General features: G+C 37.4%; 1 protein-coding gene across 5 annotated transcripts in view; it reads left to right on the forward strand.

Annotated features, from left to right (window-relative positions):
- The window catches only part of LOC149129190 (uncharacterized), a 47,305-nt gene that overhangs the window by 7,312 nt on the left and 17,493 nt on the right, over nucleotides 1-22,500 (forward strand). Inside the window, exons 1-5 of one of the 5 annotated variants that reach the window (XM_089346732.1) lie at nucleotides 1-689; nucleotides 3,043-3,128; nucleotides 15,274-15,431; nucleotides 17,965-18,010; nucleotides 21,556-21,710. The exon at nucleotides 1-689 is cut by the window's left edge and continues 313 nt beyond it. In XM_089346732.1, coding sequence (XP_089202858.1) covers nucleotides 3,045-3,128; nucleotides 15,274-15,431; nucleotides 17,965-18,010; nucleotides 21,556-21,710 — 443 coding nt within the window. In that variant the 5' untranslated portion in view covers nucleotides 1-689; nucleotides 3,043-3,044. Of the gene's footprint in view, nucleotides 690-1,818; nucleotides 2,480-3,042; nucleotides 3,129-14,645; nucleotides 15,432-17,196; nucleotides 17,330-17,964; nucleotides 18,011-21,555; nucleotides 21,711-22,500 lie in introns of those variants that run through there. The other 4 variants (XM_089346731.1, XM_089346730.1, XM_089346729.1 and 1 more) reach the window with 4 other exon arrangements.

A 22,500-nucleotide genomic window follows, 5' to 3' on the forward strand; every position in this document is an offset into this window, starting at 1 on the left:
AGTATTATCCGTACTACTTTTTCTCTAAAACAGCATGAGACGGAATTTTTTTTAATAAAAGTTTAGGGTTAGGGTTAGATGTTGTGCAGCCGGTCTTCCACGAGGCATTTTCGATTTCTCATAAGAAACTATGATATTCAATCACGTGTGTGATTTATATATAAACAGTTAACGTCAATCAAATCACGGGATTTATTTATAAACATTTCAGAGTAGTACGGATAATACTGGTAAGACGTTCAGTTATTTCCCTTGTAATTTATTTAACCCCTCGAAACTGGAAGATTACCATTCTTTCTGTAGCTGTATGTAGTGGAGGCGCAATGGCCCAGTGGTTAGGGCAGCGGACTCGCGGTTTCGATTCCCAGACCGGACGTTGTGAGCGTTTATTGAGCGAAAACACCTAAAGCTCCTCGAGGCTCCGGCAGGGGATGGTGGTGAACCCTGCTGTACTCTTCCACCACAACTTTCTCTCACTCTTACTTCCTGTTTCTGTTGTGCCTGTAATTCAAAGAGTCAGCCTTGTCACTCTCTGTGTCACGCTGAATAACCCCGAGAACTACGTTAAGGGTACACGTGTCTGTGGAGTGCTCAGCCACTTGCACGTTAATTTCACGAGCAGGCTGTTCCGCTGATCGGATCAACTGGAACCCTCGTCGTCGTCAGCGACGGAGTGCCAACAACAAGCCGTATGTATTGTTGTTGTTATGATAATGGTCTTTTCCCTATAAAGTTTTTAGTTTTTTGTTGTTGCTTAATACCCATAACTGTTCAAATATTGTATCACATTTAAATATAGTTTTATTATTTAGCTAGACGCTTCTTGTAATATATTTTTTCCTTTTCAATATAAATATGAATACGTGTGGCTCTCTATGGCTTCTTTTCTCTTTGTGAACGTGTTTTTTTTTTGTTTAATATGTGATGGACACACGTGTGTTTGTTTACATTATGATTCATGTCGATCTTTTCCTATTTCTTTAAATATATCCGTTAGACTTTTTATCTTCTAAATTTTTGCACAAATAGACTTGCATACACATTGATATGTCTTTCTCTTTCGTCTCTCTTATTATTATTTTTCCCTTTTACAAATTGTTTCTAAATATCCGGTTCAAGTTTTCTCTATTACTCAATCTGTTTTTCCTTATTGACTTTGGTGGAGATGGAGTATATGTAATCTGGGTATACCCCCGCTTTTAAATTTTTTTTTTTTTTTACGGAATCCTATGTTTCAGACCATGGACAATCAGATTCTGGAAAAAATTTTCAAAAATCTCAATTTCAAAATTTCGACCCCCCCCCCGGTTTTTATATAGATCCACATGGTAAACCTAACCCTAACTCAAACCCTAACCCTAACCCTAAACCTAAACCTAACCCTAACACTAATTTTGTGAGATTTGGCTGTTATTTCTAGCATGTAAATAGCCTGCTTGGTGGGTGGGGGGGAATTGAAATTTTTCAAAAATTTTTTTTCAGAATCGGAATCTCCACAGCCTAAAACGTGGGGTTCCGTAAAAAAAATTAATAAATAAGGGGGGGGGGGAAAGGTTCAGATTACATATAGTCCATCTCTACCAATTATAATTTTTATTATTATTATTATTATATTTTTCTTACATATTTCTATTGTCTTTTGAAACATGTCTATATATTAAATCCAATTTTGTTTTTAACATATTTTCTCCATTTCTATACTTGTTTATGGTATCTTTATAACTATAACGAATTTTTCAAAGATATATATATATATATATATATATATATATATATATATATATATATATATATGTATAAATGTGTGTGTGTGTCTTTGTGTCTAAGTTTCTCTTCCACAACCGCTTGACAACCGGTGTTGTTTTTCTTATGTCTCCGTAACTTAGCGGTTTGGGAAAATCTACGGATAGAATAGCTACCAAGCTTTCAAAAAACTAAGCACTGCGGTCGATCCAATCGACTAAAAAATTCGATGCGGTGGTCCAGCATGGCTGCAGTCTAATGACTGAAACAAATAAAAGAATAAAAGACTTATATATATATATATATATATATATGTGTGTGTGTGTGTGTGTGTGTGTGTTTAGGCAAGTTTGGGGATAAGCAAATCAGACACATCAATATAAAAACTATATAAAATAAATCAAATACAAAATGTGTTTATATGTAGACATATAAAAAGGTCCCACTTACACAGAGTACAAATTACAGAGAAAATCAAAGGGGTTGAAGGAAGGTATTACAAGTCCAACAGCTGTTTCTGGGATCTCGGTGATACATAATAATGTCTAAGCTGGTAAATACTGCCATAATACTTGCCTTCAGTTCATCTTTGGTGATACAAGGAGTTTTGTTGGTCACTCGCTCAACTGCGCCCCAAACATGCATAGTAAACACGTTTATATATTCTGTATATTCCGAAATTATCCTAGTGTAATCCTAATTGTCTGCTGAAAACCCTGCTGATTTTCCTTATAAGGTATTGAAAATGCAACATTATATTTTACTTATGTTTTGTTATTTTAATCTTATTTAAGAAATGAAACAATTGTTTGTTAATATGTTGATTAATTAATAAATTAATTTGTATCCATTAGATCTCTGTTTCCTAACTCTCTCTCTTTCTCCCTATATGTATATATATAATTCCCAAATTTATTTTCCTTTATAGAACCGATTTCTTATTTATATATACATTATCTCTACTTTGCTGGGGTTTCATTCACAATCCCATAGCTCAAAATATAGTTTTCTCCTCCTAAATGACTGACCATCAGACTGTAGTATTCAGGGTTTAACTGTAATAAGCAGAGTAATGTCCCAAACCAAGAGACACAACACAATGGCTCTTGTTAGGTTTATTAGCGTCAGGAAGAACATTCAGCAATAAATAGTACTTTAGATAAACTGAAGTTTCCAAGATTTATGTCATTTTATGCGAGATTTTAGAAATACAGTCTTCTTTATGTTGTTGTTTACCTCATTTTATAAGTTTTAAAAAAAACTATTTTACTTCCTCTTTTATCATCTTTTGTTTAAAAGACATGGATGTAAATGCACTTTGGAGCAAAATTTGGCATGGAGACATTGAATATGTGAAAAGGTTCATCAGAAGCCATCCGGATAGCGTAAGTTGTTCTTTATATTGTTTTCTCAAATTTGATTGTTGATTATTTTATACACAATTTGAAATCTTCCTAAATAAACACAAATATTTGTCCATGATATTTCATTTCTTTCTTCATCTCTTTCCTCTAATCCTCATACAAATATTTAACCAAAACATGAGGCAATGTCAGAATTGATAGAGTGTAAGTGAGAGAGAAGACCAGCATCACACACAGCGATGGAGTATTCTGGCAGGTAATATTCAGTCCAGGAGATGAGGGACAACTAAATTCATCAGATGGATTGTAACTGTGTCAAGAAGTTCTCTTGCCACAAACACCTGAAGGATCTCCCGATGTCAGGGGCTACACTATATCTTCTTCTAGAAGTTATCAAACATATAGAAACAATGAGGTGTCACATAGGAATCAAAATCCCTCTTGATCTGGTTTTATAAAACTGTATTTGTGTTCACTGAATAGAAAAAGATACCCAAAGGGACAATGATGATGGCTGTTTATGACGTTTTACTTCATAAAAGGAAAATTGAATGTTAGAATGAGAGGCTGATAGTCGGAAAATGGGATGTTGTCTGCAAGAATATAGATCAGGGATTCTTAAAAAGGGTAGTACGACCCCTGCGAGTGGGCTGTGGAAAATTTTGTAAGGACTGGGGACTCATTTGCTAATGGCGGTACGTATATATAACACGCAATGTATACTTGAGTTTGGCTAAAGCCATATTTTAATGGTTGAATCAGAAACTATTCACTTATTATTGGGCGGTGCTGTGGTTAGTAGTCACCCATGTCAAGACTAGGGCCCAGAACTAACTTACTTTGACTTAATAATAACTGAGAGAACAATAGAAACGATAGACATTGAATTGCAGCAATGGAAGGGAGCATTGGAAAATGATTCGTAAATGAAAGGGGTCAGATTTAAAAAGAAGTTTTTGAAGCAATGGTATAGAACCATCTTGGTTAAGGAGTGGTGTTCTCTTTCACTTCATATTTGATATCATAGGTAACAGTAATACACTGGGGGATGTTTGTCGAGTGATTTTTCTCTTCCGTCAGTCAGACAAAAGTGAGATTGTAATTAAAACAGACATCTTACGATTAATACGGATTGCATGGATTCCCCTAATGTAAACGGATTCCCCTAAATATTAATCTGTCACCCCTTTACTAAACTATGTATAGTTAATACATACAAAGCATTCTCTCTTCTATGCTCATCCTTTTTTCTCTTTCTCTTTCACACACACACACACACACACACACAAACACACACACACACACACACACACACACACACACACACACATTCACACATTTCAAAAGAGAAGATACTTGAAAAATGTGGTATATTTTAAATTCCATGTTGCAATCTTTTCACGCCATGATAGTCCTGTAGTGAAATACGAGTAACATAGAATTAAAAATATACCAAACACTTCCTGTCTCCTATGGTGATGTGTAATTACCCTGCAAATGGAATTCTCCAGAAATTTTAAATGTTATGTATATCTTATTCAAAATAAAAAATCTAAATAAACACTTTTGATATTTGTGAACATGTAAATGATTTTCACCTAACTGAGACGGAACAATTTTGCTTCTCCAACTCATGGTTCTGGGTTCAGTCCCATTGCAGGCTATCTTGGGCAAGTGTCTTGTGTTGAAGCTTGAGACCGTCCAGATCCTTATTAACGGGTGTGGTAGACAAAAACTAAATGAAACGCACTTTAAGTGTGTTGCAAAATTTGCTAAGACAAAATAAGAATTTGGATCAGTTAATTATGATTTTATTTAACATATTCCCCTCTCAGATTCACGCTTTTATTGCAGCTGACTTTCAGGTTTTCTAATCCTTGGAAAAGAACTCGGAAGTTTGGGACAGCAAACAGACCTTTCGTGATACTATAACATCCAAGAATATTACAGCACCCGCTTGTATATACATACATATATATATATATATATATATATATATATATACATATATATATATATATATATATATATATATGTGTGTATATATATATATGTATGTATAGATGCATATATATATGTATGTATATATGTATATACATGTATGCACATATATGTGTATATATACATATGTATGCATAATATATATATATATATATATATATATATATATATGATTATATATAGGGAGAATTCACAAAAAAAACAACAGACGAAGACAGGTTGTGTAGAAAACAAACAGATGTATCAGTATAATGCTCGGGAATTGAAAATGTCTTTAACATTTCGAGCCTGAGAAATATGTATATGTATGTATAAATATATATATTTATATATGTGTGTGTGTGTGTATGTTTGTGTGTGTGTGTGTGTGTGTATGTATGTATATAAGGGCACCAATATAGTTTCTAAGACAAAGTGGAAGGAATCCAGAAACCCCAGAGTCTCAGGAGAGGGGGTAAAATGAGAGACTGAACAGGTCAGTTATATCGGCGATGCCTAGGAATGTCTTATGGGGACACAGATGCCTCCCCAAACACACTTAACTGGAGAGATAGTGAGAGTGAAATGTTTCTGTGGAAAGATCTGGAAGAATGAGAAAGGGCTCAGATATATCAAGCTAGGTCCGTCTGTGGAAAAGAGGGGACACAAGTGTAGGGCACAGTGGTAACACCTGGAGAGATGCAGGAGAAATCCAGGCTGGAAGCACCTCACAGAACTGGAAGTTTCTCAATACCTGTGTCACCTCAAGTCCTCATGAGGGGGCTACCCATCCAATAAGACAAGAGGAGTCCAATCCCAGCCAACAAAAATGAATAAAATGGCCCAAGATGGATGAAACAAAGAAATGGCAACAACTGGACCACGATCTCGACATGTTATTGGGGTACACTCTGGCAGGAAGAGCAGAACAGAAAGTGAATGCTTTTGTGACTATCGCATTCAATTTGGCAAAAGATCGATTTGCAGCAGCGGATAGACAGGTCACCATAACCATTGAAAGGAAATTTAGCAGAAGAGAAAGAGAGATGCACCGTCTGAGGGGAGAGACCAAGAACCACAATAAGCATCATAAAAGGGTCTCTACCGATGAAAGAAAAGGCATCAGGGACTTGACAAGTCAGCTTCGTGATCGTCTGAGAAGGCTTAAAAAGGCAGAAAGCACCCAGAAGCGGAGAAAAGAGAAAGAAACGAAATGAGTGCAATTTGTCAGGAACCTGTTTAGGTTCAGCCAAATGCTGCTGGGGGAAACCAAATCAGGGAAATTAACCAGTTCCAAAGAAGAGGTAGAAGCATTTCTGAGGGAGACTCACAATGATGTCCTCAGAAAGGAAGTTCTTGATGTTAATCCAAATGCCAGTAGAGCTGAAATACCAGTATACAAATTCAACCTCAGGTGTCCATCCTGGAAAAAAGTGGAACAAGTGGTGAAAAAGGCCCGATCAGCATCAGTTCGTGGCCCAAATGGTGAACCTTTTATAGTATACAAGAAATGCCTGCGGCTACTTCGGGGGCTGTGGACACTGTTTCGAATGATCTGGACAAAGGGTATCATTCCACCATATTGTAAGAGGGCGGAAGGATGTTTTGTGCCAAAAGAAGAAAACTCCACAGCTGTTAATCAGTTCAGGACCATCTCCCAACTGAGTGTTGAGGGGGAAGATCTTCTTTTTCGTAATGGCCAAAAGGTTGACATCATACACGACTGAGAAGGAGTATATAAACGCCTCTATCCAGAAAGGTGGGGTTCCGGGTTTCTCGGGATGTCTGGAACTAAAATTCTCAGTCAGTTGATTCAAGAGTAAAGGTGACCTGACAGTGGTTGGGCTGGATCTAGAAAATGCATAAAGATCTATTCTTCCTGCCCTCATCTGTGCAGCCCTTGACAACTGTCATGTTCCCCTGCGTATCAGAGGAATAATCAGCAGTTATTTTGGAGGCATCCAATTACGTATCAGAACAAACCATTTCCCAACTCTTTTGCAAGACCTTGAGGAAGGAATCATAACTGGTTGCATGATTTCTCCCATTCTCTTCATGATGGGTATGAATCTACTCATATCAACTGCTGATAGAGAAGCCCAGGGACCAACAATGGAATTAGGCAGCTGTCAGCACCCAAGTGGCCTCATGGATGATATTACAGTAACAGCAACAACCCATGTAGATGCAGAAAGAGTGCTGCCTTCACTAGAACACATGGGTGACATGGGAAAGAATGAGGTTTAAGCCCAAAGCATCGAGGAGCATGGTAAACAGGGATGGGGTCAGGTAACCAACAAAATCAGGCTGCAACTGCAAGGAGAGCCCTTGGAAAGATGGTTGATGAGTTGCTGTCAGACAGAAGCAACGTCACCAACATTGTGAGGCATGCAGAGGAGTGGCTGAGGAGGATTGATAGATCAGGGCTTCCAGGAATGTTTAGGGCGTCGCTCTTCCAACACGGACTGCTTCCAAGACTCATATGGTTGCTGATGCTGTATGGTGTTCCAATGACAATTGTGGAAAGGGTGGAGAGAAAGATACATAAATACCTCCGAAGATTGCTAGGAGTTCTCCAAGCTTCAGTAGGCCTGTAGATAAGATCTGGAAGGCTCCAACTTCTCCTGTCATATGTAGTAGAGGAAATTAAAGTAGCAAAATGTAATGTAATGATGTACAGAGACTCTAAGGATGAGCTTGTCCGAGATTCAGGTATTACCAAAAGGTAAGGGTGAAAGTGGGTAGCTAGCACCACTGTCGCTCAGGTTGAAACCATGCTGGAACTATGCGACATCATTGGAGCTACATGTCGGGGTCGCCAGGGATTTGAGTCTTCCAATTTCCAATAATAGAAGAAAGTAGACACCAGTGAGTGGTGGGCTATGACTCAGAAAGTGGTGCGGTACCAGGAGGAAGATAAAAGGAAATCAAGAGCTGTGAAGTTGGTGTCTCAGGGTGCATGGACTAAATGGAATCTCCCTAAGAGGAAGTTCACATGGACTGACCTGTGGAGGCTGGAACCCTTGCGTATCTCCTTCCCACATTGGGTGGTGTATGACACACTCCCGACGACAACAAACCTGCATAGATAGGGTTTGGGGGAAGACCAGATGTGTAGACTTTGCGGAGAAAGGGGCACTCTGGCACACATCTTGGCAGGGTGCAGAATAACACTTTCTCAAGGCAGATACAAATACTTGCTCACATCCTGGAGCAGGAAAGGTGTAAGAAACATCATCACCAAAGGAAGGCAACAACTGCAATTAAGTTCGTGAAAGAGGGAGAGAAACCAGTAAAGTCAGCAAAAACAATATATAGCTTGCTGCAAGGATCTCAACCATGGGATATGAAAGTGGATGTAGGGGAGAGATTGCAGTTTTCCTGGGTTGTCCATACAACTGTGAGGCCAGATGTGGTTCCGTGGTCTGGAAAGGCCAAGAAAATTATCATAATGGAACAAAGAGTCCCGTGGGAAGCGGGGTGACGAGGCCCCTGAACGGAAGTGTGACAGATATGGGAGCCTTCTGTAGGATTGCAAGGAGAAAGGATGGCAGGTATGGATTTTCCCATTCGAGGTTGGCTGTAGGGGGTTCCCTGCTCAGTTGGCGTGGAGGATCCTTACAACAGCTGGAATGAGAGTTAAGGAGGGAAGGGTGGCTGTGCGCATGATGGGAGAGGCAGCTGAAAGAGCCTTTTGCTGGTTTTGGTGTAAGAGAGAAGAGTTACGTTGGAAGACATGAAGAGTTGAGCAGTGACTTGGTCACCGCTGTTGACTCAGCAACAGGAGGGTGTTACGGTTGAGGGTCGAAACATCTGATGAACAAGGGATGATGTCTGATTACATCAGGTCCTCCTGGACAAGGATCCACTCACTTTGGTGAAAAGATAAAACACATCCTTACAGGTGTTATGAACACTTATATATGTGTGTGTGTGTGTGTGTGTATGTATATACACAGACAGACATGTGTGTGTGTATTTTCGAGTGGGGTTGTGTGGGTGTATGCGTGTGTATCTATGTTATTGTGTGTCCCCAACGGTGTTGGTTTATTTGCATCCCTGTTACTCAGCACTTAAGCAAAAGAGAGCTATAGGTTGCTGCTCATCAGACAGAAAAGGTACCACACATAAAATACAAATTCAAGAGCTCCAGCATGGCCACAGTATTATAACTGAAACAAGTAGAAGAGAGAAAGAGAAAAATAGAAAGAAAGAAAGGAAAAAGTGAGAGAGAACTATAGAGAAAACGAGAGAAATAGAGAAGAAAAAAGAGAAAGAGAGAAAAGAAAAGAGAAAACGAGAGAGAGAGAGAAGGACAGAAAAGAAAAAGAGAAAGAAAAGGAAAATGGATAGAAATAGAGAGAAACAGAGAAAAGAAAGAGATAAAGAGAGAAAACAAGGAGAGAGGGAGAGAGAAAGGAAGAGAAAGCGAGAGGGAGAAAGAAAGAAAGCGGCAAAAGAAAAGAGAACGGGAGAGATAGAGTGAGAATCATGAGAGAAGGAAAGAGAGAAAAGAGAAAGAAAGGAGAGTGAGAAAGAGAGAAAAGATAAAAACGATGAGATTGAAAGGAGAAAACGAGAGAGAGAGAACAAGGAAAACAAGCGAAGGAGAGAAAAAAAGATAGAGAAACAGAGAGAAAGAAAAGATAGAGAGAGATAGGGAGAACGAAAAACAAAATAGAGAAAGAGGGAGAATAGAAAAAGAGAAAGAAAGAGAGAAAATAGGGAGAGAGAGAAAGAGGAAAAACAAAGAGTGAAAGAGAGAGAAAGGAGAAAGAGAAGGAGAACGATACGAAAAAGGGATAAAGAGAATGAGAGAAAAGAAGAGAGGGAGAAAGAGAGAAGGCAAAAAGAGGGAAAAGAAAAGAGAAAGTGAGAGATTAGAAAAAGAGTGGGAAAGAAGGAGAAAAGAAATAAAGGGATGAGAATTTAGGAAAGAAAACGGGGGGAGAAGAAGAAAGATATAGAAGAAAGAAAGGAAGAGAAAGAAAAAAAGAGGGAGAGAAAGAAGAGAGAAAAAGAATGTGAAAAATAGACAGACAGAGAGAGAAAGATAGAAAAAAGAATGAGAGAGAGTGAGATAAAAAGAAAAGAAAAGGGAGAGAGAGAGAAAGAGAGAAAAGGAAGAGAATGAGAGAAAAGAAGGAGAAAGAAAGAAATGAAAGAGAGAAACAGAGGAAAGAAAAGGAGAATGAGAGAGAGAGAGAAAAGGAAGAGAATGAGAGAAAGAGAGAAAAGAAAAGGAGAATGAGAGAGAGAGAAAAAAGGAAGAGAATGAGAGAAAGAATGAAATGAAAGAGTGAAAAAAGAGGAAAGAAAAGGAGAATGAGAGAGAGAGAGAGAATGAGAGAAAAAAGGAGAAAGAAAGAAATGAAAGAGAGGAAAGAAAAGGAGAATGAGAGAGAAAGAGAGAAAAGGAGTGAAAAAGAGGAAAGAAAAGGAGAATGAGAGAGTGAGAGAGAAAAGGAAGAGAATGAGAGAAAAGGAGAATGAGAGAGAAAGAGAGAAAAGAAGGAGAAAGAAAGAAATGAAAGAGTGAAAAAGAAGAAAGAAAAGGAGAATGAGAGAAAAGGGTGAGAAAGAGAGAAAAGAAGGAGTAAAAAAGAGGAAAGAAAAGGAGAATAAGAGAGTGAGAGAGAAAAGGAAGAGAATGAGAGAAAAGAAGGAGGAAAGAAAAGGAGAATGAGAGAGAGAGAGAGAAAGAGAGAAAAGGAAGAGAATGAGAGAAAAGAAGGAGAAAGAAAGAAATGAAAGAGTGAAAAAGAGGAAAGAAAAGGAGAATGAGAGAGAGATAAAGAGAGATAAGGGAGAGAAAGAGAGAAAAGGAGAAAGAAAGAAATGAAAGAGTGAAAAAGAGGAAAGAAAAGGAGAATGAGAGAGAAAGAAAGAAATGAAAGAGAGAAAAGAAAAGGAGAATGAGAGAGAGAAAAAGAGAAAAGGGTGAGAAAGAGAGAAAAGAAGGAGAAAGAAAGAAATGAAAGAGAGAAAAGAAAAGGAGAATGAGAGAGAGAACGAGAAAGAGAGAAAAGGAGAAAGAAAGAAATGAAAGAGTGAAAAAGAGGAAAGAAAAGGAGAATGAGAGAGAGAAAGAGAGAAAAGGAAGAGAATGAGGAAAGAAGGAGAATGAAAGAGAGAAAGAGAGGAAAGAAAAGGAGAATGAAAGAGAGAAAAGGAAGAGAATGAGAGAAAAGAAGGAGAAAGAAAGAAATGAAAGAGAGGAAAGATAAGGAGAATGAGAGAGAGAGAGAGAAAAGAAGGAGAAAGAAAGAAATGAAAGAGTGAAAAAGAGGAAAGAAAAGGAGAATGAGAGAGAGAAAGAGAGAAAAGAAGGAGAAACAAATGAAAGAGAGAAAGAGAGGAAAGAAAAGGAGAATGAGAGAGAGAAAAGGGAGAAAAGAAGAAATGAAAGAGAGAGACAAAGAGAAAAGAAAAGGAGAATGAGAGTGAGAGAAAATCAGAGAAAAGGGAGAGAAAGAGAAAAGAAGGAGAAAGAAAGAAATGAAAGAGAGAGACAAAGAGAAAAGAAAAGGAGAATGAGAGTGAGAGTGAGAATCAGAGAAAGGGGAGAGAAAGAGAAAAGAAGGAGAAAGAAAGAAATGAATGAGAAAGAGAGGAAAGAAAAGGAGAATGAGAGAGAAAGAGAGAAAAAGAGGAAAGAAAAAGAGAGTGAGAGAGAAAAGGAAGAGAATGAGAGAAAGATAGAAAAGGAAGAGAATGAGAGAAAAGAAGGAGAAAGAAAGAATTGAAAGAGTGAAAAAGAGGAAAGAAAAGGAGAATGAGAGAGAGATAAAGAGAGAAAAGGGAGAGAAAGAGAGAAAAGGAGAATGAGAGAGAAAGAGAGAAAAGAAGGAGTGAAAAAGAGGAAAGAAAAGGAGAATGAGAGAGAGAGAGACAAAGAGAGAAAAGGAAGAGAATGATAGAAAAGAAGGAGAAAGAAAGAAATGAAAGAGTGAAAAAGAGGAAAGAAAAGGAGAATGAGAGAGAGATAAAGAGAGAAAAGGGAGAGAAAGAGAGAAAAGAAGGAGAAAGAAAGAAATGAAAGAGAGAAAGAGAGAAAAGGAAGAGAATGAGAGAAAAGAAGGAGAAAGAAAGAAATGAAAGAGTGAAAAAGAGGAAAGAAAAGGAGAATGAGAGAGAAAGGGAGAAAAGGAGAAAGAAAGAAATGAAAGAGTGAAAAAGAGGAAAGAAAAGGAGAATGAGAGAGAAAAGGAAGAAAAGGAGAAAGAAAGAAATGAAAGAGTGAAAAAGAGGAAAGAAAAGGAAGAAAATGAGAGAAAAGGAGAAAGAAAGAAATGAAAGAGTGAAAAAGAGGAAAGAAAAGGAGAATGAGAGAGAAAAGGAAGAGAATGAGAGAGAAGAAGGAGAAAGAAAGAAATGAAAGAGAGAAAGAAAGAAAAGAAAAGGAGAATGAGAGAGAGAGAGAGAAAAAGAGAAATGGGTGAGAAAGAGAGAAAAGAAGGAGAAAGAAAGAAATGAAAGAGAGAAAAGAAAAGGAGAATGAGAGAGAGAAAGAGAGAAAAGGAAGAGAATGAGAGAAAAGAAGGAGAAAGAAAGAAATGAAAGAGAGGAAAGATAAGGAGAATGAGCGAGAGAGAGAGAAAAGAAGGAGAAAGAAAGAAATGAAAGAGTGAAAAAGAGGAAAGAAAAGGAGAATGAGAGAGAGAGAGAGAAAGAGAGAAAAGAAGGAGAAAGAAAGAAATGAAAGAGAGAAAGAGAGGAAAAACAAGGAGAATGAGAGAGAAAAGGGAGAAAAGAAGAAGAAAGAAATGAAAGAGAGAGACAAAGAGAAAAGAAAAGGAGAATGAGAGAGAGAAAATCAGAGAAAAGGGAGAGAAAGAGAAAAGAAGGAGAAAGAAAGAAATGAAAGAGAGAGACAGAGAAAAGAAAAGGAGAATGAGAGCGAGAGAGAGAAAAGGGAGAGAAAGAGAGGAAAGAAGGAGAAAGAAAGAAATGAAAGAGGGAAAGAGAAGAAAGAAAATGAGAATGAGAGGGAGAAATGAAAGAGAGAGACAAAGAGAAAAGAAAAGGAGAATGAGAGTGAGAGTGACAATCAGAGAAAAGGGAGAGAAAGAGAAAAGAAGGAGAAAGAAAGAAATGAAAGAGAGAGACAGAGAGAAAAGAAAAGGAGAATGAGAGAGAGAGAGAATGAGAGAAAAGGGACAGAAAGAGAGAAAAGACGGAGAAAGAAAGAAATGAAAGATAGAGAGAAAGAGAAAAGAAAAGGAGAATGAGAGTGAGAGAGAGAATCAGAGAAAAGGGAGAGAAAGAGAAAAGAAGGAGAAAGAAAGAAATGAAAGAGAAAGAGAGGAAAGAAAAGCAGAATGAGAGAGAGAGAGAGAGAATGAGAGAAAAGAAGGAGAAAGAAAGAAATGAAAGAGAGAAAAAGAGGAAAGAAAAGCAGAATGAGAGAAAAGAAGGAGAAAGAAAGAAATGAAAGAGAGAAAGAGAGGAAAGAAAAGGAGAATGAGAGAGAAAGAGAGAAAAGAAGAAGAAAGAAAGAAATGAAAGATAGAGACAAAGAGAAAAGAAAAGGAGAATGAGAGAGAGAGAGAGAGAATCAGAGAAAAGGGAGAGAAAGAAAGAAATGAAAGAGAGAGACAGAGAGAAAAGAAAAGGAGAATGAGAGAAAAGAAGGAGAAAGAAAGAAATGAAAGAGAAAGAGAGAAAAGAAGGAGAAAGAAAGAAAAGAAAAGCAGAATGAGAGAATGAGAGAAAAGAAGGAGAAAGAAAGAAATGAAAGAGAGAAAGAGTGGAAAGAAAAGGAGAATGAGAGAGAGAAAAGGGAGAGAAAGAGAGAAAAGAAGGAGAGAAAGAGTGGAAAGAAAAGGAGAATGAGAGAAATGAAGGAGAAAGAAGGAAATGAAAGAGAGAAAGAGAGGAAAGAAAAGCAGAATGAGAGAGTGAGAGAGAATGAGAGAAAAGAAGGAGAAAGAAAGAAATGAAAGAGAGAAAGAGTGGAAAGAAAAGGAGAATGAGAGTGAGAGAGAGAAAAGGGAGAGAAAGAGAAAAGAAGGAGAAAGAAAGAAATGAAAGAGAGAAAAGCAGAATGAGAGAGAGAGAGAGAGAATGAGAGAAAAGAAGGAGAAAGAAAGAAATGAAAGAGAGAAAGAGTGGAAAGAAAAGGAGAATGAGAGAGAGAAAGAGAAAAGAAGGATAAAGAAAGAAATGAAAGAGAGAGACAGAGAGAAAAGAAAAGGAGAATGAGAGAGAGAGAGAATGAGAGAAAAGAAGGAGAAAGAAAGAAATGAAAGAGAGAAAGAGAGAAAAGCAGAATGAGAGAGAGAGAGAGAATGAGAGAAAAGAAGGAGAAAGAAAGAAATGAAAGAGAGAAAGAGTGGAAAGAAAAGGAGAATGAGAGAGAGAGAAATGAAGGAGAAAGAAGGAAATGAAAGAGAGAAAGAGAGGAAAGAAAAGCAGAATGAGAGAGTGAGAGAGAATGAGAGAAAAGAAGGAGAAAGAAAGAAATGAAAGAGGGAAAGAGAAGAAAGAAAATGAGAATGAGAGGGAGAAATGAAAGAGAGAGACAAAGAGAAAAGAAAAGGAGAATGAGAGTGAGAGTGAGAATCAGAGAAAAGGGAGAGAAAGAGAAAAGAAGGAGAAAGAAAGAAATGAAAGAGAGAGACAGAGAGAAAAGAAAAGGAGAATGAGAGAGAGAGAGAGAAATGAAGGAGAAAGAAGGAAATGAAAGAGAGAAAGAGAGGAAAGAAAAGCAGAATGAGAGAGTGAGAGAGAATGAGAGAAAAGAAGGAGAAAGAAAGAAATGAAAGAGAGGAAAGACAAGGAGAATGAGAGAGAGAAAGAGAGAAAAGGGAGAGAAAGAGAAAAGAAGGAGAAAGAAAGAGACAGAGAGAAAAGAAAAGGAGAATGAGAGAGAGAGAGAGAAATGAAGGAGAAAGAAGGAAATGAAAGAGAGAAAGAGAGGAAAGAAAAGCAGAATGAGAGAGTGAGAGAGAATGAGAGAAAAGAAGGAGAAAGAAAGAAATGAAAGAGAGAAAGAGTGGAAAGAAAAGGAGAATGAGAGAGAGAGAGAGAATGAGAGAAAAGAAGGAGAAAGAAAGAAATGAAAGAGAGAAAGAGTGGAAAGAAAAGGAGAATGAGAGAGAGAGAGAGAAAGAGAGAAAAGGAAGAGAAAGAGAGAAAAGAGGGAATTTCTATATTTCACATTTCCTTATTTTCTTCGTTACAGGTCAGCCAACCTGGTAATCTATGCGGACTCACTCCTTTAATGCAGGCAATTCTAAATAGGAAGACAAACATTGTGAAATTATTGTTAGATGGTGGGGCTGATGTGAATATAAGACACGAGTTGTTTGGTTCTACAGCTTTACATTGGTCTGTGTTTTGGTAAGTTGAGAATAAAGTAAAATCTCCAAATGTGGTTTTGTTTGTAAATTTCTTCCAATTGCAGACAGGTGATGATGATGATGATGATGACGATGATGATGATACTGATGATGGTGATGATGGTGATGTTGATGATGATGATGATTATGGTATATGATGATGATGATGATGATGTTGGAGATGACGGTGATGACGATGATGATGATAATGTTGTTGATGATGATGATGATGATGTTGATGATGGGGGTGGAAATGATGATGATGTTGATAATCATGTTGATGATGATGAAGAAGAGGGTGTTGATGATGATGATGATGATGATACTGATGATACTGATGATGGTGGTGGTGGAAATGATGGTGATGTTGATGATGATGATGTTGGAGATGACGGTGATGACGATGATGATGATAATGTTGTTGATGATGATGATGAGGAGGAGGATAATAGTGCAGGTGATAACGATGATGATCATGATGGTGGTGGTGGTGGTGGAAATGATGATGATGATGATAATGTTGATGATGAAGAAGAGGGTGTTGATGATGATGATGATGCTCACGATGATGGTGATAATGATGATGTTGGAGATGATGAAGATGACGGTGATGGCAATGATGATGATGATGATGATGATGGTGGACATGATGAAGATGACGGGGATGACGATGATGATGATGAGGAGGAGGAGGAAGGGGATAATCGTGCAGGTGATAACGATGAAGATGATGATGATGATGTTGGAGATGATGAAGATGACGGTGATGGCAATGATGATGATGATAATGAGGAGGAGGAAGAGGATAATTGTGCAGGTGATAAGATAACGATGGAGATGATGATGTTGATGATGATGAGGAGGAGGAGGAGGAGGATTATAGTGCAGGTGATAACGATGGAGATGATGATGATGATGATCATGTTTCGACTGAAAGACAAAATATGTAGAACGGGAAACTGCAACACCTCGTCATCAAACCCTGACCAAACCTTCAACTGCAGCCTCTGTGGCTCTGCCTGTTGGTCCCATGTTGACACTGTCAGCCATGAGTGTCCCTGCAGTCAACCTGGACCAGCCCCTTCTTAACCTTCATTCATGAAGCCAAGACAATATACATACATATTTACATTCATCCTGATTTTGTATCAACTCTTTACACAAATCCCTCAATAATATATTCTCCTTCACAACTTTTGGCTAACTTTCCACCATTTGGTAAATTCCTTGATGTTAGAAAGAACCTGGCCTCGTCTCACTTGGATTATCTTGTTGAGTTGGTGCATTTGCTGTGCGGATTAAGCTTTGCATTGTTCGTGTGAGTGTTTTCAAGCATTTTATAGGAGATTAGCCCTTCCAAATCCCATCAAACACAGAGCATTGTCTTGCATGGATGCAACTCTGGATTGTCACAACACAGTTTTTTCCTTCTATTTTATATTGATTTAAAACACCATTTTTAATCACCAGTAACAATGCAGCACCGAAATCTCTGCTTGTGTCTAGAAGTAACCTGGTGTCGTATAAGCAAATTAATGGTGAGAGAAGAGCATTGGTGTTTGTCTCTTTTGCTCAGAGTGTATGGCACCCATGTACCAAGTTTCTGAACTTTAACCATCAAGTGAAGGCGATTGGAGATGATATCATGACAGCAGCCCTTCTGCTCTGCTGGGTCAGTTCCCTAGTGGATTAACATGGAGCCCCATGGATGAGCTTATTTGATCGATTCTTACTGAACTGAACAATTCCGCATTGACTTGAAGAGAATGTGAGGTTGAATTTCCCTTCCATGAATCGTAAAAACCAGTTCTTTTTGCAATGGAGCCTTCTCTGTGCACAGAACAACGCAGTCTCTAGCAGCTTAGGAAGCTTTGGAACCTTGATTGAAAGCAAAGAAAAGTAAGGTTTCTGCTTGGCTCTCCAAGGAGTTATCTGACAACATAATTTATGTATGTGTGTGTATGTATGTACCTGTGTATGTGTATATATGTGTGTATGTATATATGGGGAGAATTCATAAAAAAAACCAAAAGTCGAAGACAGGTTGTATAGACAACAAACAGATCTATTAGTTATATATATATACATATATATATATATATATATATATATATATATATATATACATATACATATATATATATATATATATATATATATATATATATATACATATACATATATATATATGTAAATGTATGTACGAGAGAGAGAGAGATGCATACTCACATCGTATGTGTGTGTATATATATATATTTATATATATATATATATATATATATATATATAATATATATATATATATATATATAAGTATACGTATTTGTATGTATGTATGTATATATCTACGTACATGTGTGTACATGCGTGTATATATGTATGTAGAGTAGGAGTTGTATGCTCATACTGTACGTGTATATATATATATATATATATATATATGATGGTTTAATTTTTATGTGTTGGAAATAATTATATATTTAATGTAAATATAATAAATCATTGTCTCTGACATTTCTATCTTTTACTCTCAGGAATCCTGAAGCTGTGGCAATTTTATTGCAGCATCCGACCATTCAGGTTAGTGACTATATATATATATTTGGCTATGTGGCTGTATATACATAAATCGTGTGCATGTATATACAATGTAAATTCTGATGAGTGTATGTTTATTCCCTAATCAATTCTTTTCGTTTTTTTTTTTAATTCATATTAAATTACCAAATATTCCAAATTTACTCCTAAAATGTTTTCTAGAAATTTCCATAAAAATTTATTGTTTTTTCTGAAAATTATGAGGAAACAAAGTCGACTCAGACAAAGTATTACTAAACTTCTCTCCTGACCTTCGGGGCACACTTATATAGGTACGTATATATATATAATGTATGTATAATGTATGTATCTTGTATATGCGTGGCTGTGTGGTAAGTAGCTTGCTTCCCAACCACATGGTTCTTGTTTCGGTCCAACTGCATGTAAGGTGTCTTCAGCTATTGCTCCGAGTCAACCAAAGCCTTGTGAGGGGATTTGGTAGGAGGAAACTGTAAGAAGCCCGTCCTATATGTATGTATATGTAGTTTTTGTGTCTGTCCCTCCACCATCACTTTACAACCGAATTTGGTGTGTTTACGTCCCCGTAACTTAGTGGTTCAACAAAAGAGTCTGATTGTATAAGTACTTGGCTTACAAAGAATAAGTCCTGGGGTCGATATCTTCGACTAAAAGGCGCTGCTCCAGTATGGCTACAGTCCAACTGATTCCTAACTCTCTGATATTTCCTATATTTTGTGAAAGTTATTGATTTTATATGAGGTTATGTATATATGAAACACAAAGAATATGTACCTGAGTTTGGCTGAAGCCATGTATTAAAGGCTGGATCAATAACGAAAGCAAAGTGGTGATGCACCAAATATTCACTTATTAGGGATGGACTTTCATAAAACTTCATTTAAAAATGGTTAATTTAAAAAGATTCAGGAGGAACATATAACCAAATATATATATATATATATATATATTTGTGTGTGTGTGTGTGTGTGTGTAATCAAAATAAGCAAGAAGGATATCCAGAGGTAATGCAGTACAATCGTTTCATGCAATTCTGTTTAATTGAACAATGTAATCATTACATCAATTTAAGATGCAGGGCAATCCTCAGCTGCACAAAGACATAGAATCTAATTAAGTTAGAACAGATGGACTCATTAGTATAATTATACCTAACATCTACTACAAGTTAAGGAGATAGACAAAGAACAGACTGTCTCACTCTAGTTTAGAAGAAGATATACATTGTTACAGACTCTGCCTGTTACTGATTTTCTTTTGTTTTTTTGGGGTCAGTTTTAATTTATAGACTAGTTTATCAAAAACCTTATATATGTAAGGCTAAGAGAACAGAGGGCAGTATCTGTTAGGGGTAGAACTGAGGGAGTAGGCAGACATCATAGTTGGTATAGTCATAAAAATCGGGACTTATTAGAAGCAATATCATGAGGTTTGGTAAAGGAAGACTTAAAACAAGGTGTTAGCTGATAATTAAGGGGGTCACCCACTAGCAGACCATTGATAATGAAACAGCGAAAGTCTTATCAGGTAGTACTATAGTTAAATGTTTTAAACAACCATGCTTGCAGTTATATCTATATATATATATAGAGAGAGGAGTTCAGCACTATTACTGGATAATTTCTGGATTATATATATATATATATATATACATATATATATATATATATATATATATATATATATATATATATACGTAGATTGTCAATCCAAACATGAACAAGCAAGTAAAACAACAACGCGAGGACGTGGAATAAGTACAGTGTTATTGGACGCTCAGAAAAGGAAAGAAAAGAAAGAGGATTTCACGTTTCGAGCGGAGCTCTTCATCAGAAATATAGAAAAAGTCCAAAGAAGGGAAGACAGAGAAAGAAAATCGCCAACGATAGACACGCGGTCACATATTGGAATGACCGGAAGGGAAAGGGTGACGAAAAAGTTCTTTTCAAAGACAGGAGAGTGCAAGAGAAGGAGGTATTTGTGTATATGTGTGGGTATATGCATGCACGCATGTCAGTGTGTGGTTGTGGCTGTTTATGTATGTGTGTGGTTGGACATAGTATCGTTTAAGGTCATAGGAAGAATTTTGGTAGGAGTGGCTGCCTGTTGTGTGTCTACCTACACAGGTGCATAGGAGATTGGTCAGTAGAAAGGTACTGGTAGTTTGAAGTATGTGTGTGTGCGTATATGTATATGTAGTGTGTGTGTGTGTTTTGTTTGCAGTGTGTGTGTATGTATGTTTGTGTGTGTATGTGTGTACGCGTGAGGTTGTGTCTGTGGAGTAATTTTACTTTACTCTGTGAGTGTGTGTGTATATGCTTGTATGTGCGTGTGTGTGTTCATGTGTGTATAATTGTGTGAATGTACGTATGAGTGTGTGCTGTGTGTGTATGGGAGGTATGTGTGTGTCTGTATATATGAGTGTGCATGTGTCCAAGTGTGTGTGCGTGTGTATTTTGTATGTGTGCATATGTATGCGTATGTTTATGTGTGTTTGTGCATGTGTGTGTGAACGAGGGGTTGTGTAGGGGGTATAGGTGCGTTTTTTTGCGTGTGTATGCATGTATGTATGTGTGTAGTTGTGTGGGCGTGTGTATGTGTGTGCGTATGCGGGTGTCTATACGTGTATGCTTGGGATTGTGAGTGTTAGGTATGTGTGCATGTGTGTGTGTGTGTGTGTGTGTGTGTGTGTCTGTGTGTAGGCGCAGGAGTGGCTGTGTGGTAAGTAGCTTGCCTACCAACCACATGATTCCAGGTTCAGTCTCACTGCATGGTGCCCTGTGCAAGTGTCTTCTACTATAGCCTCAGGCTGACCAAACCTTGTGAGTGGATATGGTAGACGGAAACTAAAAGAAGCCCGTCGTATATGTGTGTGTGTGTGTGTGTGTAAGTGCGTGTGTTTGTGGGGGTCTGTCTTTGTCCCCCCCACCCGACATCACTTGACAACTGATGCTGGTGTGTTTACGTCCCTTTAACTTAGCGGTTTGGCAAAAGAAACTGGTAAAATAAGTACTAGGCTTACTGGGGTCGATTTGCTCCAGCATGGCCACAGTGAAATGACTGAAACAAATGAAAGAATAAAAGAATAAATGTAAGTATGAACACACACACACGCGAACACACATGTATACACACACACACACACACATTTTGCTGCTCTGAGTTTATTTATTGAGTTATTCATCTTACATATATATATATATATATATATATATATATATATATATATATATGTGTGTGTGTGTGTGTGTGTGTGTATGCACATACACACACATATAAATATATATCTGTGACACACACACACACATATATATATGCGTGTGTGTGTATATATATAAATATATTTATATGTAAATATGTGTGTATACAAGTGTGTATAAATACATTAGAAATCACCCTTAATTACTCCCCACCCCAATCATTCCACCATTTTTAATTAATTCGATTCCTTCTCTTTTCTTTTTCTTTGAGTTTTTCTTTTAATCTTTCACCACCCCTCTCCCCCTTTCACACACCATTTTTAATGTTTTTATTCTTTTCTTTTTCAGGTGAATCCACAAAATAATGGGGGTCAGACACCTCTACACTGGGCCTGTTCCAAAGGATACAAAGACATAGTTGGCTCCTTGTTGAGCCACATTGGCATCAAACCCAATGTGGTAAACAAAGATGGAGACACACCTCTGCATTTTGCAGTTCAGAGGTAAGTCCCCATTGGATCTGGAATATCCAAATCTGTTTCTTTTATGTTTTCAATAATGTTTGTTTCTTTTTCATCGAGTCATTCATGTCATAATCCCACCATGGGGTCATTGTCTTTCTTCTCTTTTTCACACACAAATGACACTGTAATCTGCTTCATTAATTAATCATCACCATAATTGTTATTGTTGTTGCCTAACTGGACTCTTTACTTCCTTTCATCTTCCATTACCTCAACGTTTCAGGTTCAAATCCTCTCCCTTCTTCTTTTCGTCCCATCTAGAACTACTTTCTCTCTCTCTCTCTCTCTCTCTCTCCCTCTCTCTTTCTCTCTCTCTCTATCACTCTTTCTCCTTTCTGGTTTCCCTATTTCCTCCGACCCTGGGCTAAATTCAGAATCATCTTCCAGTATTGAAATTTGTCTCTTTTATGTTCCATGTTCAAATCCTGCCAGAGTATTTATTTTCCCCCTGGGGTCAATATAATCTGTACCAGTAATATCCAGGGGTTCCTTTACTAAACTGCCCTCCCTCTTTCCTCTTGTTCTTGTTTCTTATTACTGTTGGAAAAACTACCTTGTGGTATTTATATACAACTCTCTAAGTTCAGAGTTCAAATCCTGCCATGGTCAACTTCTCCTTCCATCTTTGCAAGGTTGAGAAACTACAATACCAGTCATTTACTGGGGTCCATATAATTAAAGGTATCCCTACTTTCCCTCCTAAATTTCATGTTTATATAACAGTTGTTCATTGTACCATATATACATTTCTGTGTTTACTCAGGTGTGT

The sequence above is a fragment of the Octopus bimaculoides genome, unplaced genomic scaffold (assembly GCF_046866305.1).
Source record: "Octopus bimaculoides isolate indiv1 unplaced genomic scaffold, ASM4686630v1 contig124, whole genome shotgun sequence".
Lineage (NCBI taxonomy): Eukaryota > Metazoa > Mollusca > Cephalopoda > Octopoda > Octopodidae > Octopus > Octopus bimaculoides.